The 16,858-nt window shown below is 37.7% G+C and overlaps 2 protein-coding genes across 2 annotated transcripts; one reads left to right on the plus strand and one right to left on the minus strand.

The window, feature by feature from the left end:
* Positions 1 to 1,280: 1,280 nt before the first annotated feature.
* Positions 1,281 to 9,515, minus strand: LOC117288383 (methylsterol monooxygenase 1-like). Its single transcript, XM_033769226.1, has 6 exons — positions 9,068 to 9,515; positions 7,774 to 8,000; positions 6,729 to 6,855; positions 6,045 to 6,093; positions 2,824 to 2,979; positions 1,281 to 1,716 (listed from the first exon to the last, which is right to left on the minus strand). Exons 1-6 carry the CDS (start codon positions 9,233 to 9,235, stop codon positions 1,571 to 1,573), a joined length of 873 nt encoding a protein of 290 aa, XP_033625117.1. The 5' UTR covers positions 9,236 to 9,515; the 3' UTR covers positions 1,281 to 1,570.
* A 1,896-nt stretch (positions 9,516 to 11,411) lies between these two features.
* On the plus strand, positions 11,412 to 16,841 carry LOC117288581 (proteoglycan 4-like). Its single transcript, XM_033769492.1, has 5 exons — positions 11,412 to 11,563; positions 12,981 to 13,133; positions 13,734 to 13,842; positions 14,292 to 14,515; positions 14,800 to 16,841. The coding sequence occupies exons 1-5, from the start codon at positions 11,459 to 11,461 to the stop codon at positions 15,979 to 15,981; spliced, it is 1,773 nt and encodes a 590-aa protein (XP_033625383.1). The 5' UTR covers positions 11,412 to 11,458; the 3' UTR covers positions 15,982 to 16,841.
* Positions 16,842 to 16,858: the final 17 nt, after the last annotated feature.

The raw sequence follows: 16,858 nt of genomic DNA on the forward strand, positions 1-16,858 counted from the left end.
ATTTATTCATACAAATACTGTCTTGTTGCATAAAATACCATGCATGGTATCATCAGTTAAAGATCCAATCTAGCAAAATTGTTAATTTCTATGCAGTGATGTGCATTTGGAAAGAAATATCTTCTTTTATAATCTTAAGTTCCTCAAACTTCAGTTTTAGTAAATTGTTTATGTAACTACAGTTTTAAGAGAAATTTGTCACATTTTAATAAAATGCCATAAAAACTAAAAAATACATAAAACAATGTTACTTTGAAATTAAATCTACATCATTCACACTTTCTAATGGAATAAAGATTCAGAGTAGCAAAGTTAAACATCTGACAAACTTCTCTGAAAAATTTGTTGAAGAATATTAAAATATAACATGACTATCCTACTATATTTTAAAACCGATACCTTAGTCTAATCAAAATAACTTAGTATCGAGAAATTTATATTCATTCCATTTTAATAACAATATTAGTGTCCATATGGCGTGTTTGATGCTAAGCACAATGGCAGAATTTGTAAAACCGGAAGCCTTTGTTTTATCAACACAGAATATCAAGAAAAAATATTTGAATAGTTATTTTCTTGCTATTTTTCCAATTACCCGTTTGATGCTTCACACAAGTTTCTACACTAACTTAACTGTATTTTTCTTCTTCTTATCAATAGGAAGTGAAACACACTGTTGATGATCTTTTTCAAAAATATTCTTTGGTTTGTTTTAAATAATGATTTCCTTTCCAGGCTCAATTTGTCAAACACAGAATTCTTTTCTTTGTCGCTCCTCTATCGAATAGTCTACCTACAACATTACACTAATCTTGGTGTGGTAGCCCAACATGGGAAATTTGCCGAGTATCAATGTAGAAGTAGACTGTTTCTCTACAAAGGTTCAAGAAAGGACTTGAATCCCTTTTTTTGCATATTTTGTTGTGTGATTTGTCTCATCATACAACCACTGTGATTTTGCTAGCAGCAGGAAATGCAGGAAATGGGTATAAAGAAGTTCAACATTAACTTGGTCATAAATTATAAAATTAATCAAAGAAAACTCTTATTACACAGTGGTTATTTTGTTAAAAATTAACACAAAATTTAACACCCCTTAATAGGCCCCCATGCTTACATTGTTAAGAAAAATAAGACGAAATAAGGATTTTGTGTTCGGGAGAGACAAAAATTGTTCTTCAAAAATTCTGTCCAATAAACCTTTATCATGGTGCAGCCATCTTGAAATTGTCCCACTGATATCAATGTTACCAAAAACCGAGGCTGGAAGAACAAAAAAGTCTGGTTCCGATTTGCTGAATGATTATTAGCATTCATTATTGTTATTGGATGCGAGGATCATGACCAAGATGGAGGTAGCCTGATAAAGGTATATAATATGATGACGAGGGCTCCATCATTTCATCTCTGCATTCCATTAAATCAATTCCAATAAATAATAGCCAACTTTAACTCGGGCATTTAATTTAAATTCAAAACCCTCTTTTGAAATAAGTGATTTTGGAAAAAAATATAATCACCAGGGGTGGAGCAAATTCTTAAAAGCGCTAGTTGGGTCAAATATTTGTCTTTAATCTTTCTTCTCTACTTTGGCTGCTTCCTTCTCATTGTACTCGATGAATTGCTTGTCTGTGCCGAAGATCTTGTCCCAGTAAGTGAAGGTTGATGAATAATTCCCATTGAAGTTCATGTGGTGAAAATCATGGAAGCGGGCACCTGAAGGAGGGTGGATAATTACAAATTAGGTTTTGAATTTATAAGGCCATCGACTTTAGAAGGGAATAGAGTCAACTCTCTTTATTACAAGGGCACAATTTCATAGAACTGCGAAGCATACAAATCTGCTTAGCGTGAAATTTCTTCTTTGATAAAAAAGACAGGAGTACCAACCAAATTTCCACGTGATTTTCAGGATAAGCAAAGAACAGCTGAATACAAGTAAGCAGCAATATGCAACAAATGGAAATTTGGTTGGTAATCCTGTTTTTATCGAGGACGAAATTGCATGCAAAGCAAATTTGTGTGCTTAGCAGCTCTATGAAATTGGGCCCAGGTTGCTGGGACTGGCCAAATTACCTCTTTACAAAAGGAATGTAGTTGCAAGAGGAAATCAGAACAAAGAAACACAAAGCAGAAATGAGATTTCGGAATGTACTCTTCATAAGCAGAACCCTTAATTTAAGAATTCAAACCATTCAGCCACATTTTCGGACAAATATGTGTAAATTAATTGATGGATGATGCTACCCCAGCGAATGGGGATACTCCAGGAATAGCCACCCCAGGGCCTGCTCTTGAGTAGGGGTAAGCAAACAAAACCCCTGGGGTATTCTTGAAACATGCAGCCAGAAACCTGTGGGATAGGGACCTAAGCATGGACAACGTGAAAGCGCGCCGGGCTAACTCACTTTGGGCTAAAAAAACAGACTATTTTGGTTGCGGTAACACCATGTTTGTATCTACTTGCCAGGTAGAGTTTGTTCTTAGAGAACTGTCTTTCTTTATTCTACTACCGTGGAGAAGATTTATCGGATGTTCGGGAGACTTCTCAGTTCTGAAAAAAATGTCCTGCTTTTAATTACTACCCGTGCGGAAGGTATAGAAAATTGGCTGGGACTACTACTTTAGCTTATAGGATCATAATTAACCACACTGCCGCGAAGTCAGTCCTTAATTTGGTCTCAACGTTTCGACTAGCTTGCTCTGATAGTCATCGTCAGGAGACAAAGGAAAAGGACTGTGCGTGTATTCCACAAGAATAAAAGATGACATTGTGAAAAGGGCTCAAGTCATGTCTCTAAACAAGAGGAACCGAGTACCCACCTCCGTAGAAGGGTAGCAGGTGCAGTGGGTTGAGGGGGAGGTCGTAGCCACTGTGAACATCAATGGTCTCAAGTAGACGGAATGCCATCCATCCCCATAGAAGCATCAGGTGGTTACAGGTCAGCATGATGCCCCACATGAAGCCTAGTCCAAGGACTGCAAAGACACAAACAAAGAATTGTTTTTGTTTAGCATTAGATGTCATTTTTACCATAATCTTTGGCGTAATAATAATAATATTGAAGTCTTATATAGCGCACGTACTGTATAACAAGGTATTCAAAGCGCTGAGTATATACAAGCTTTCAGAAAGATAGGTTATTGCAGTGATGAATTCTGAGACCCAATTATGTAGCACCTTATAAGGGTTTACAAGGTGCTACGGCGCATTCAGCAGCCACAGCCAGGAACACCGGGACGATCCCCCTGCGCCTTGAACACCCAGCAGGGTGGCTATGTGTGCATTACAAGTCTTATTATTATTATTATTCTCTTTTCAAAAAGTGCACTGGGTTCTTTTACATGCGCTACACAACACATGGGACCAACGGCTTTACGTCCCATCTGAAGGACGAAGCAATGGTTAAGTGTCTTGCTTAAGGACACAAGTGTCACGGCTGGGGATGCCAAACATGTCGCAACTTCTTTAATTTTAAAACAATTCATGATGAACAAGTTCCTCAACTTTGACCTCATGTTATAAAACACCTTTGATATCTTGTTATCTAAATCTAATTAACCATATCAAGTTTCGAGGAGTTTCACGTTTTTTTTCTTTTTGATATTACAAAATTACTTTGTCATGACGTGATGCAGGCTGGTTTTATAAAGGACCCCTATATAACAGCTTACAAAACCAAATCTGTTGAATTCTCAATAAATACGACCCTCATGAATCAGGGATGTCTCATGATGGCTAAATACCAGGGTACCCTCATGTTTCTTCATCCTACGCGTTTGATCAACACTCGACAGGAAGTCTCTTTACCCGCCTCAGTGATTTGGCCTTTTCCATCATTCCCTCGATAACGGCCCACTTACATAAAAATTCCTTTCACGACGACGACTGATGACATCATGAGCTTCTTTGCATGCGTGTTTATCCACGTATTTTTAGTTGTGTAAGATGTCCTTATTTAACTTTAAGTTCGGATGTGGTTACGTAAAATGTCCGCCACACCACTTGTTATGAAACAAGCTTAATTTGAATCAAAATTCTTAAGAAAAGGTTTTTGGGGATTATAGAGCGAATAAATTGTTGGATCTATTGATTGGTTAGAGTCACTTTCCAGTTAATATCTAGTTCTGTTTCCTCTAACCAGGAATTTAAGCTGCCTGGGCCCAACTTCATAGAGCTGCTAAGCACGAAATTTGCCAAGCATTAAATTTCTTCCTTGATAAAAACAGGATTACCAACCAAATTTCCATTTGAGGCATATTGCTTTTTACTGGTATTCAGCTGTTGTTGGCGCATCCTGAAAGTCACGTGGAAATTCAGTTGCTAATCCTCTTTCTATCAAGGCAAAAATTTCATGCTAAGCAAATTGTTGCGCTTAGCAGCTCTATGAAATTGGGCCTTGTTCACAATATCAAATTTTGTCCCTTGGTGATCATTGGTAGGCATGATAGGCGACAAGAGTTTTGTTGGGGCAAAAGCATCCCAACTGACTGCCAAGCGACAGCATCGGATCAGGGACACAACTGATGACCAGTTATCATGCAAATTTATTATTTGTTCATAGATTTTAGAACCTATAGCTTTAAAGGAATTGCAGTTTATGTTATGAACCTTTCAGTCGTGTCAGTAATATGTTAATATGTTGATGGAGTCACGTAGGCCACAAGGCCATACTCAATAATTATTTTACTGGTTGTATTTTTTACGACCATGGCTTCACTTCCTCAAGTTTTTATTACTTTGTGTGTTTAATTTTTAACTTCACAAAAGGTACACTTTTTAGTACATTTCGGTCTACGTGACTCGTGATTCACCAATGACCAAATCGGGGGCAATGGCATGCTTAGGATTTTTGTGGGCAAGGGACTGCAAAGAAATTTCTTAATTTTGCAGCACAGCAGGAGCGCAGTAAGGTTATTTTTGGAGGATGGTATAGGACATTCTATTTTAGTTGATCTGTAATCACGATGTACAGGTGACCTGAAACTAAAGGGATATTTCGATGACAATGGGGACAAAACTAATTAAACAGGTCTGGTGACAATGTTTAGACCTATAAATAAAGAGATGGGGGGGGGGAAATTACCTTAAATAAAGAAATGCAAACAATTGCATATTGATAACATTGTTCATTAAAAGAACTACAATAACAAAGTAAACATTCTACAGGTACTGTACTTTGTACTCTTTGAGCCGATACTGTTTGATAATACTTGATTTCAGATTGTTTGCTTTTTATCAGATGCTAAAATAGTAATGTGGCATAATGTATCTTGTCATTTAGTTTTTTTTTTTTAGCATTCAAGTTAACCACTTCAGAAAGACAATAAAGATTACTCCCAAATTTCAGGATAAAGTGTCCATTTATATCTTGACATGTAGGTGTTCCGACAAAGAAAATTCTTCATCTGTGTAAACTATTCTCATCATAGATTTGGGATAAAATGAATCTGCACAATTTCAGATAATTTTGAAACTTATTTTTTTTAAACGATTTTGTATGGTATGAAATAAAAGATGGCCCCAATACATTAGTGTTAATCAACTATTGGTACTATTAACTGATGGGACTACTTGACTCTTTAGTAACTGAGTATTACTGTAATGTTCACATAGAGCGCCGTACTTGTGAACAATGACATGACAATACATGCACTATTGTAAACAAGGCTTGACCAAAGGTCCTGTGTAGCCAATCATTTTTTAGAGAATATTTTTACACAATCTAAAACATGTTTTTGTTGTTTTGAATTGCTGAATTTTTTAGAAGGTTTAGAACTCAAAAGCTTCAGCAAACATTTGTGAATCTTAAAAAATGTTTTTGTTTTTAGAAAGGTAGACTGCCGGGCTTGTTTAGCTGTGGGTTTTAACTGGCCAAGTGGTTTGGAAAATTACTGGACTCTGGCGAGAGGTCCAAGGTTTATTTCAAGCCCAGACTCTGACATAACACTAGATAAACCTTTTGAGGAGTGTCACACAAAGCCTGAAAAAATGCCTTAACAATTGTAAGTATTATTGTTACATGAAATAAATTAAAGCTTACTCATTGTCTCAGCAGGGTGGGCATACTCGGCAACAATACCAAATGGAGCCTGGAGAAGAAAAAAAAGGAAAACATCAAGTAAATTATTATATATTGCACTCTTTAGACAAATTACCCAAAAAATTTCAACTGAACAATTACCATTTAAAATATTGTACACTCAGTGTACCCACAATGGGCCTGTAATTATACGTAGGCTGGTCTCTGTTGCCCCTGGTCTTGGCCTAGTTGCCCCAATGACACCAACAATGTTAAGTTCAATTTCCATTCAAAGTGTGTCCTAACAGGAATGTTTCAAAGGGGCAGACAGGCTTGCACTTGGGGCAATGGTCACTGTGGTCAATTGACAAGTGGTTAGATCGCAATCACAAGGTTGTAGGTTCAAAACCAGCTTTAGAAGCTAAATGCTGTAGTCACGAATCACAATTGAATGATTTGTACATTTTATAATCATACACTACAATAAACCGTTGTTTGTATGGGAGAGATTTTTGCCGTTTCCAACTTGATGTTTAGTGGGTACAGTATATCCCCCTTGTATGTAGGAGCTTTGTCGAATTCCCATGTTGGGAAGATCATCTTATCAAACAAACAAACAAACCAAGGAGGAAACATCCACTAGCCGGTATAATTTGGGGCCTGTTTAAGGACCCCACAACCTATTTCGACATTGATTAAACTGACCTGGAAGTTGTGATGGATCTTGTGGATGTACTTGTAGATTCTCTTATCATGAAGGGCGCGGTGGAAGAAATAATGCCAAGTATCTTCAATGACGAGGCATACTAAGAATTGACCCATCAGAACATACCTGTATATTCACAAAGAAAGAAAAGAACTTGACAAATTTTGTGTGATCACACTAAGTTGTTACAGTGTTATTTTGCAAAATGAAAAGTTTCAACACGTGTTTGCATGCAGGTCTGGAATTGCATTGTTGAGAGGGCAAGGCCATTTTCAATTTGTAAAGGAAACACCCATTGCAGATTCCTATAAAAGTGTATGGGAAAGCTTTGGAGGGGCACTTAGGCCAAGACCAGGGCAAGGGAGGCCATGATGGCATTGATTGCCCCAGGCCTGTATGCTTCAAATTTGAAAAGGCAAGGGCACCAAGAAATGTTCGCCTTGGTGAAGGGCACTCTATGAGAAAATTGTAAAAACAACGGACCACTTGTGCAAAAGGTTGTGATCCGATTGCTATTAAAGACAATGGACACTATTGGTAAATGTCAAAGACCAGTCTTCCCACTTGGTGTATCTAAACATATGTATAAAATAACAAACCTGTGAAAATTTGAGTTCAATTGGTCATCGAAGTTGCGAGATATGAATGAAACAAAAACAAAACCTTGTCACACCAAGTTGTGTGCTTTCAGATGCTTGATTTCGAGACCTCAAATTCTAAACTTGAGGTCTCAAAATCAAATTCGTGGAAAATTACTTCTTTCTCGAAAACTACATGTTTTTTCTACACAATGTTTTTTATTATCAACCTCTCCCCATTACTTGTTGCCAAGTAAGGTTTTATGCTGATAATTATTTTGAGTAATTACCAATAGTGTCCATTGCCTTTAAATTTGTGCATTGTTGCCGCTACGCGACGCTATATGACTTTTGGTTGTTCCGAACCAGTAATTTGTGTGATTTTTCATTATGTTATACTTTTAAAATACATCAATGACAAATGTCAGTTATATAAAATATTTGTATACTATACAGCTATACATACCATGCCGGCATCTTGTCCCACTCAAACGATATATTGAAGAACTCACAGTAGACATACGAACCGCATACCATCGGTAGCTGCACAAACAACTGGTTTACCAGAAGAATTCTCAGACATTTCCACTGGCTCGCTGCGGTTTCTGGTTTATCCTTTTGGATTTTGTACTTCCTCATGTATGGTATGAACTGGAAAGTAAACGCTGGAAAACTCAGCAGATAGTAGGTTGCCTGCAAATAAAACAAAACATTAAATTAAAACAAATCAGTTAGGCCTATTGCAAACAACGATGCAATTAAGTTTAATATTATTTTACAAAATTGGTTTGTTTGTGCATTGTTTTTTTTTATATTATTATTTGTTTGTTTGTTTGCTCCTTTGAGCATCATCAGTTCTGTTTCCGCAGTAAATCAGTCATTGAGATCTAGAGGCAGGTATGTTGTCTAGGTAAAATTTTAATAGAAACACGATTAATAGCTTTAAACTGTTTAATAGTTTTTGTTTTGGGTACAAACACCTGACAAATAAGATGTCTCAGTGAAAACATTGAAAGCTGCTAAATGAAGCATGGAAGCAAAACGAAATTTTGGGATTGAGAACAAAAACAATACCTATTAAAATATTTTGAAAGTAAAGCCATTAATAACTATCGACTCTCAAGTTAGTTGCGATTACGTGACCCTCTTCGCCGTCTGGAGGAGGGTTATGTTATCGCATTCGCAACTACTCTCAAGTCACAAGTGACAAGTCTCAATCAAGATCTGCAAAATAATACTATTTATTTATAATATCTTACTTATCACAATATCACAAAAATAATACTGAAATGGTTAGTTAATAATGAAGACCAAGATTTTTTAAATTTTGCGAAATCGAGAAAGCAGGCAGAAGGTTACATGTAGTTGCAATAACGTAAAACCCTCCTCCCAAAACGGCAATATAAATGTATCCGCCGTTGGGAGGAGGGTTACGTTATCTCAACTAGCAGTGAGCTATCGTCTAGAATCTGTTCTATTCTATGTCACTATGTGTGTTCAGGAATTAAAATTGCAAAATATCACACTTTTTTCCTCTTTTTCAATCATCCACCCCCCCCCCCCCCCCACAAATTAATAGTAAAATTATAAAATTATATTTAAAATGTACCAACTCAGTTTCCCTTCTCCTACTCTAGGCCTACTACTAGTACTACTACAGTACTAGTAAAGACAAGTTGTGGTTTATATTTACTCTTTATTTACCGTTACAATTACTGGAATTTAAAAGTAAGATAATTTTAGGCAAACTTTTTTCTCACCATGTGAACCAAGACAGACCCGACGGTAGCTATCTGAAACCGGGTGTAGTTGTCAGTCATGTAGGTCCATGCTGATTCCATGGGTGGTTTGAGCGGATTCTCCGGTATGTACTCCAGGTACTCGCTGGCACTCAGCCGCATCGTCTCCATAATTCCTTCCTCAGCCATGACTGGGCTTTTGTTGAGGATTTCACTGCTGGCCGGAGGTTGCTGCTTGCACACAAATGTGGGCTGCGAATGCCTTCAGCTTTATATAACAAGATACTTATATAAATGGGGAAATGGTGTGTATGTGCTGGTACTTTTCGTGGATTTGGACGTTTCGATCTCCCCCCGCTACGAAAACAAGTCCACCGCTGATCGACCGCTCTCGTTGTTGTTGCGATGTGTATTCTTTTCGAGGTGCAGTCTCTCTTCGGTTATGCAATCATGACACGAGCTTATCACGTAACATCGCGTGATATGTCGAGTGTCGTCTGCTGAATCGAAGCGCACGTACGCCAGCAAGTTTGCTCGACCCCACCAACGTTATCTGTAGGGTAGTTAAGAGCAACCAGGGGCTATTACTACGGAGAGAAGGTCCAATGTCGTTCTCGTTCTCAAAAGTAATCCAGTGAATGGGGGGGGGGGGTAATAATAACAATAATAATAATAAAAATGAAAACTTATAAAGCGCACAAATCCACAGAAGTGCTCATGGCGCTAAAATACAAACAATAGCATTTATTAATATACAATAGCAACAACACAAATTAACGTGGGGCGGGCGTGGACACAGAGCCGTACAATAAGAGGTGAGTGCCGTAAGCGGTGAATCAGTGGCCTGGAAAATCGGTCCCAGGGAAATCCGTCACCCAGAAAGAAATTATGGGATGGAGGAAGATGACTCAAAGGAGGGCGTTATCAGAAATAAGTTTGCATGAGTTCGCAATGGGGGAGGGAGCGGGACCGATCCTGCTATAGCGGGCGATGCATCAGAGGGAAACCCACCTTTGACAGGACTTAATTTTTTTTAAAATTTTATGTACTGATGTTTTTTTAACTCTCAACTGTGCGTGAACAGTTTTATTTTTCAATTACCAGGGCCATGTCAGTGTTGTTATAAATCAATCCCAGTAATTTATGTATTTATTTATTTATTTAATTATTTATTTATTTATTTATTTATTTATTTATTTATTTATTTATTTATTTATTTATTTATTTATTTATTTATTTATTTATTTTTTATTTTTTATTTTTTATTTTTTATTTTTTATTTTTTATTTTTTTTATTTTTTGGGGGGAGGGGGGGGGGGGGGGCTATCCTTGGCTTGGTGTGCATTTTGTCTTTATTGGGGGGGGGGGGGTCATAGTCTATCCTCTCAATTTTGTGTATTTCATTCATTAGATTTATTGTGAGACAAAGGGACTGTTCAAATTCAACAGTGGATGAGTAGAGACTCTTAAACCGTCCGCCAGCATCATAATATGCAACTTTACTGCCACCTACGCGTTCGAATCTCCAAAGTCTACACTCACTTTATTTCAATACGCACGATAAACGGGTATTATGTGTTTTTGTTTTGTTATTTCAGCCTAGATTGAACAATCCGAGCCATTAACTTTTGGGAATTGTGGATGATCAAAACAATTATAAAAGAAAGTGGACACACTATTTGGTAATTATTTATTGTCAATTCTCACTTGGTGGTGGGGGGGGGGGGTATCTCAACATGTATGCATGAACAAACCTGTGAAAATTTGAGCTCCATTGGTCGTCGATGTTGCGAGGGTAATATGGAAGAAGAAAAAAACACCCTTGTCACTCGAGGTTGTATCAGATGCGTGATTTCGGGACCTCACATTCTAAATCTGGGGTCTCGAAATTAAATTTATTAGTGGAAAAATTACTTCTTTCTCGCAAACAACGTTACTTCAGGATTCAGAGGGAGCCACCTCCATGGTAATACCAATAGTGTCCAAATTAAAAGACTACATTGTCGGCCGGCCGGCTATAGGCTAGGCGCGGCCTAGTCCTATACTAATGTATAGGTACATGCTTAGTAGGTATGTGTAAAGTTACAGCCGAATACATTGTCAGGGTCAACAATTCACTCAATTAGCCAATTTTCTAAAAAGAAAGATTTTCAGTGACAAAGAGTATAGTGCCAGCATGAAGTTCGGTTTGTGGAAACCGGAATTTACACGTGTCAACTAAACTTATCGTAAACACACTCGATGACGAGGTTGATCTTTTGCATGAACTGCACGTTTTTAAATGTGTCACTCGATCGCTCAGTAGATAGTCTGGCTCATTGATTATATTTATTGGATGAGCTTGTATCTATCAAGCGTTGGGTACCAGACCTAAGCTACACGTGCAGTTTTGCAAGGTGAAAATCGTCAAAAATGGCTCTACTGGATGAAAATGATGCCGAAATGTTGGCTCCAGACTTTTCCGATGATGAGCAGGGGAAAAAGAAGAGGGTTAGAAGAAAGAGGTCGAAGAAAGTGGTAAGTAAAATTATAATTTCATATTGCGATAAAGAATAGAAATATAATGGCAACAACAACACGACTGACCATTCAACAAAATTGTGTGTTAAACTTTTAAAGGCCGTGTGTTAACACTAACAGTAAGCATGGTAGGGGTGAGTAGAAGTTAGTCAGGTAGTGTCACTCAGTCTCATTGCTCATGTCATCATGGAGGTACGTTACTGAATTCCTTGTTACTTCTAGAAACAATAAAAGGCTCCCCCGTGAGTAGAAAACTAGAAGTAGTATGACAGTGTATATCGATATCATTATCAAGCAAGGGAAAGAGAAACATGTTTCGCTACTTTTGGAATCCTGCCAGCCACCATTTCTTCACTCATTTTGACAAAAAGGAATATCTCTTGATGACAGTAGTATTTTATTTCATAGAATGAAACAAAAAGTGGTGGTACGCAGGATTTGAAAACTTTTGCAACTTTCAGTATCCAAATCCTGCCACCATCTTTTCATTCGTTTTGAAACATATTAAATTGGTGGAAAAGTTTCCGTATGGCGCCACCACTTTTTCATTCGATATGAAATAATGTAGTATCTAATTTACCTCAATGAGATATCCCTTTTTGTAAAAATGAGTGAAAAAGTGGTGGCGCCATACGGAAAGTTATCCAAATTGGTATCTAAATGCCCACTATTTGACCTCCAGGACTGATGGGTGCTTTATCTCATTGTCCGTATGTGAGTCAGATTTGCGTGTCCAAGGACCCACCTGAGGCAAAATATATACTCTTTTTGTACATTTCTTACTTCTTTCTTTGTACTTGAAAAGATAGCCAATTCCCAAGCGTGTCACTAGACTAGACTATGTTATCTCGTCAGGGACAGGGTTTATAGTTTAGCAGTTGTTAAGCCGAACATCGTCAAAACCAAGAATGATATGGAATTTTGGAACTTTGGGTTAGTCTTTATTACGTTTATTGGAAGATGTCATTAAACATTTGAATTAACAAGAACACATTTAATGCAAACTAGCAAAAATCTTGACAGACTTAACCTTGACTTTTTTTATTTCATGGTACATGTATGTGTTGCCAAAGGTTGCTGGCTTTAATTTATGTTCTAGTTTCATTTTCATCATTGTCTTGCTCATTGTTTGATTGTATTGTTGTCTGAATAAATCATGTTAATAACAAAAGTTGTCATGATTTAGATTTGTTTATTGACACTTGCTATTTATTTATATAGCAAAGGCAACAGCATCTGTGAAGATAGTTGCAATAATGTACAGTAACCCTCCTCACGACGACGGCGGCGAATGAGGGTTACGTTATCGCAACTACTTTTAAGAAGAAATAAAGAGAGAGCAACTTGAACTTAGGTAAATAATGCTTAAGAGACATATCTCTCTAGTAAAACAAAATATTGTTTTGATTCTTAGAAGGAAGAAGATCTTGACATGAGCGGTGAGCCAGAAGAACGGGGTGTGGTCTACCTAAGTCACATCCCCCATGGATTCTACGAACCTCAGATGATATCGTTCTTTGAACAGTTTGGCAAAGTCACCAGATGTAAACTGTGGAGAAGTAAAAAGGTAATTAATTGTTTGTCAGGTCTTAGAGAGGTAATAAAGACGATTGCCTCCATGCCCCTGGTCATTGCCTTGATGCCCTTGGAAAGCTCCAGTAGAAATTTACAATTTCCTCATAGGGTGCCCTTTACCAAGGAGAAAATACCTTTGTGCCCTCGCCCTTTCCAAAAGAATACAGGCCTGCAGGATCATAGTTTATGACTGTCATTTATGTTTGCTTGTTAAATAGTTAGTATTTTCTGTGACATATTTTTTATTGGTCATGTATTAATTGCTGCTAAATTGTATGATTTGGTGGTTTAGAGTTGATTATCTGTGCATTTTAAGACCATGTTTACTTTAATGCATGTTTTAATGTTTTACCAAAACTATCTTTTTTGTGTTGTGATGTTTAGTTTTATTGATGGATACTTCTGTTGTTATTGCTTTGATAATTCTGAGAATGTTTTTAATGCAGCTATTATTGAAACTATCCTGTGGTTGCTAGTAATAATAATAATAATACCAATATTGCAAATGGAATCGTCCAAAGTGTTTACTGTGACCATTTGTTGAAACTTTGATGGCTCTTACAAATTGATTCATACTTTTATTTGTTTTCAGACCGGCAAGTCAAGGGGCTATGCCTATATTGAGTTCGAGTACATTGATGTCGCCAAGATAGTCGCTGATACCATGAACAACTACCTCATGTTCCAAAAGCTGCTCAAATGTAAGAAATGTTCAGTCATCAATTTAAAAATAATGAGGAAATAACGTTTCTTTATTTAAAGGGAATGTACACTTTTGGTAGTTGTCAAAGACCAGTGTTCTTACTTGGTGTAATCTCAACATATGCATAAAATAACAAGCCGGTGAAAATTTGAGCTCAACACTGGTCATCGGAGTTGGGAGAAAATGATGAAAGAAAAAACACCCTTGTTGTACGAATTTGTGTGCTTTCAGATAGGAATAAAAGACTTCTAGCTAGAAGTCTTTTATTATTGTAGTGAGAAATTACCTCTATTTCAAAATCTGTGCTACTTCAGAGGGAGCCGTTTCTAACAATGTTTTATACTATCAACAGCTCTCCAATGCTCGTTACCAAGTCAGTTTTTAATTTATTATTTGTTTTGAGTAATTACCAACCTAACTAATCTTGTTTGTTACCTTTAACTTCAGGTAAATTCATCCCGAAAAAGGATCTGGTTGCTAAAGCCTTCAGTCAGTGTGACAGACATTTTGTGAAGCCATTTCATCGCGAACGCTCGGCCAAACGCCACAACAGTCTACTTGTGTCTGGTGAATCCCGCATCCTGAAGAATCAGAAACGACTTGTCCAGATGGAGGGACGTCGCATGAAGAAGATGGCAGCCTTAGGGATTGAATACAAACCAACCGGATATGTAAGTCTACTTCAGGAAACTGTTGAGCTAAACAGTAAGCCAAGTCAGACTTGAAAAATGTTATGTCCACAAGTTACCTCTTAAATTTGAATTCCTTAGACTTTCGAGATAGTTGGGTACATGTATAGTTATGGAAGAGACGGCGAACACCCACGCACAAGTATGAATGAATGTGTATGGCACAATGAGACAGGATGAGATTAACCACAGATTTATTGCCCAGTGTTTTAATGAATCAGAGTTTGGCAAACTTATTTTCGAAACTGTATTTGTCGTTTGTATAGGCAGATGAGTGGGAGGACATCAAGAAAGCCAAGAACGTGATCCACGAGAAGAGACGTGTGGAGGAACTGCTCACCAAAGAGATCACGATGAGGAAGGAGGCAGCCTTGAAAAAAGCCAAGCATAAAGCCCACCTTCTCTCCAAGAAGCGAAGAATCGGCAAGAAGCTGAGACGCAAAGAAGAGAAGGAGAAAGCTGCAGCCGCAGAGAAGCCTGAGGAGCCAAAGACGGAGACCCCTGATGCAGTCACCCCTAAGTACCCTAAACGTAAGTCTCTGGATGCGGTCTCGGGGGAAGTCGACCAGCAACCACTGAAGAAAAAGGGAAGAACCTCCACTCTGTCTACCCCTGCCCAAAAGTTGGCGTCTCCCGCTCCAAAAGATGAAGTGAAAGCCGCATCACCTGCCGTAAAAAGCAGTAGAAGAAGTAGCCGAAGATCCGTGAAGGGTGATGCTGCTGCACCGACATCCCCTGAGAAGGAGGTTGGCTGCAAAACGCCAAAACCTAAAACCCAAGGTTCTAAGACGCCCAGTTCTAAGACGCCAATTTCTAAGACGCCCAAGACCATCAAAGAAGCTTCATCAACATCTGTGAAGGATGATGCTGCTGCACCGACATCCCCTAAGAAGGAGGTAAGCTCCAAAACGCCTAAACCTAAAACCCCAGGTTCTAAGACACCAAGTTCTAAGACGCCAAGTTCTAAGACGCCCAAGACCATCAAAGAAGCTTCATCAACCCCTGGGAGAAAAGTTGCTACCCCGTCCCAAGCTGTTTCCAAACTGTCTGTTGAAGATTCCCCCGAGCCCAAGATGGTGAAGAAGACCCCGAGGAGTTCGCGGAGAGGAAGGACACCCAGAAAAGGACTCTCTCTCGATTCAGAAGCCACCAGCGACTCAGATTCTGGGAAACCAAAAGTGATGGAGTTTGCCGGAATCAAGCTCCAAGTATCAGATACCCCAGAAGTAGAACTCAAAACACCAAAAGCATCAAAGGCCAAGACTCCGAAAACAGCCATCAAGGGAAGTTCTAAGAAAATCGCACAGATTGAAGAGCTTGAAGGTAACATGACACCAAAAGTTCCTACAAGCAGTAAGAAAGGTGCCAGCGCCAAGAAGAGTGCCAAGAAGAGTGCCAAGAAGATGACAGAGATCAACATCCCAGAAGCATCAGTGTTATTATTTTGAAAAAAGTAATACTTAAATAATCAAAACAACTTTTTTTTTAATGATCATTGAAAAGTCAATTTATGAAATTAATTCATTTTTTGATTTTGTTTGTTTGTCAAACTCATAAAAACAAACATGTACTCTGTATGAAGTTGTCACTTTTTATGCAAATTGAAAATACCTAAACTTTTGGTGAGGATTTTGTTTCCTTTTTTTTTCAGAGTTTCAACGAACTTAACATTTTACATTATTTCATGTAGAGAATACAATTTAAGGTCTCCACAAATGATTATCTGGATTTCCTAATATCCTGAATTGTGTTGTTTAGCATCAATGTTGTAGCTCAAATTTGGTTCAAACATTGAGTTTTACATTTGTTGTGGTGTAGAGAGAGTCTGTAAATCCTCAGAATGGTAAGAATTACTATTATTACCATAAGAAATGAGAAAAGAAAAGCCATTTTTGTTTTCTTTTTTTCTTTTTTTTCAGCATGTGTCAATGCTCTGTCTTTAATAAAGTTCTAAATAATTACTTATGCATTTTATGATTTTGTCAACAAAAATTTGCAGCAATATCCAACATGTAATGGGACACCATATTTATTTTTATATCTGTGCTGCAGCAGAAAATACCACAAGATTTCTTGTTTTGAATTTGGTGGCTGATACCATTTGACATTGTCGAACGAGGCAAGCTACTCTGTGAATGTTGAATCCATAAATCTCCCTCATGGATTAGTTTGTTTGAAAGTTGGCTAGTCTTTGCCAAGACGATGATATACTGATATAGGGTATGTTTTTCTCAGTTTCTTTTTTTATTGTTTCTAATTAAACACTGGACACTGGACACTATTGGTAATTACTCCAAATAATTGCTAGCATAAAAACTTACATGG

The sequence above is a fragment of the Asterias rubens genome, chromosome 3, assembly GCF_902459465.1.
Source record: "Asterias rubens chromosome 3, eAstRub1.3, whole genome shotgun sequence".
Taxonomy (NCBI): domain Eukaryota; kingdom Metazoa; phylum Echinodermata; class Asteroidea; order Forcipulatida; family Asteriidae; genus Asterias; species Asterias rubens.

Coding starts and splice junctions, on each gene's coding strand:
- LOC117288581 (XM_033769492.1), top strand. CDS start 11,459: ATGGCTCTACTGGATGAAAATGATGCCGAAATGTTGGCTCCAGACTTT. Junction 13,134..13,733: donor AACTGTGGAGAAGTAAAAAG/GTAATTAATTGT, acceptor ATTTGTTTTCAG/ACCGGCAAGTCAAGGGGCTA. Junction 13,843..14,291: donor GTTCCAAAAGCTGCTCAAAT/GTAAGAAATGTT, acceptor CTTTAACTTCAG/GTAAATTCATCCCGAAAAAG.
- LOC117288383 (XM_033769226.1), bottom strand. CDS start 9,235: ATGGCTGAGGAAGGAATTATGGAGACGATGCGGCTGAGTGCCAGCGAG. Junction 8,001..9,067: donor GGTCTGTCTTGGTTCACATG/GTGAGAAAAAAG, acceptor TTTTATTTGCAG/GCAACCTACTATCTGCTGAG. Junction 1,717..2,823: donor CCTGCTACCCTTCTACGGAG/GTGGGTACTCGG, acceptor ACCCTCCTTCAG/GTGCCCGCTTCCATGATTTT.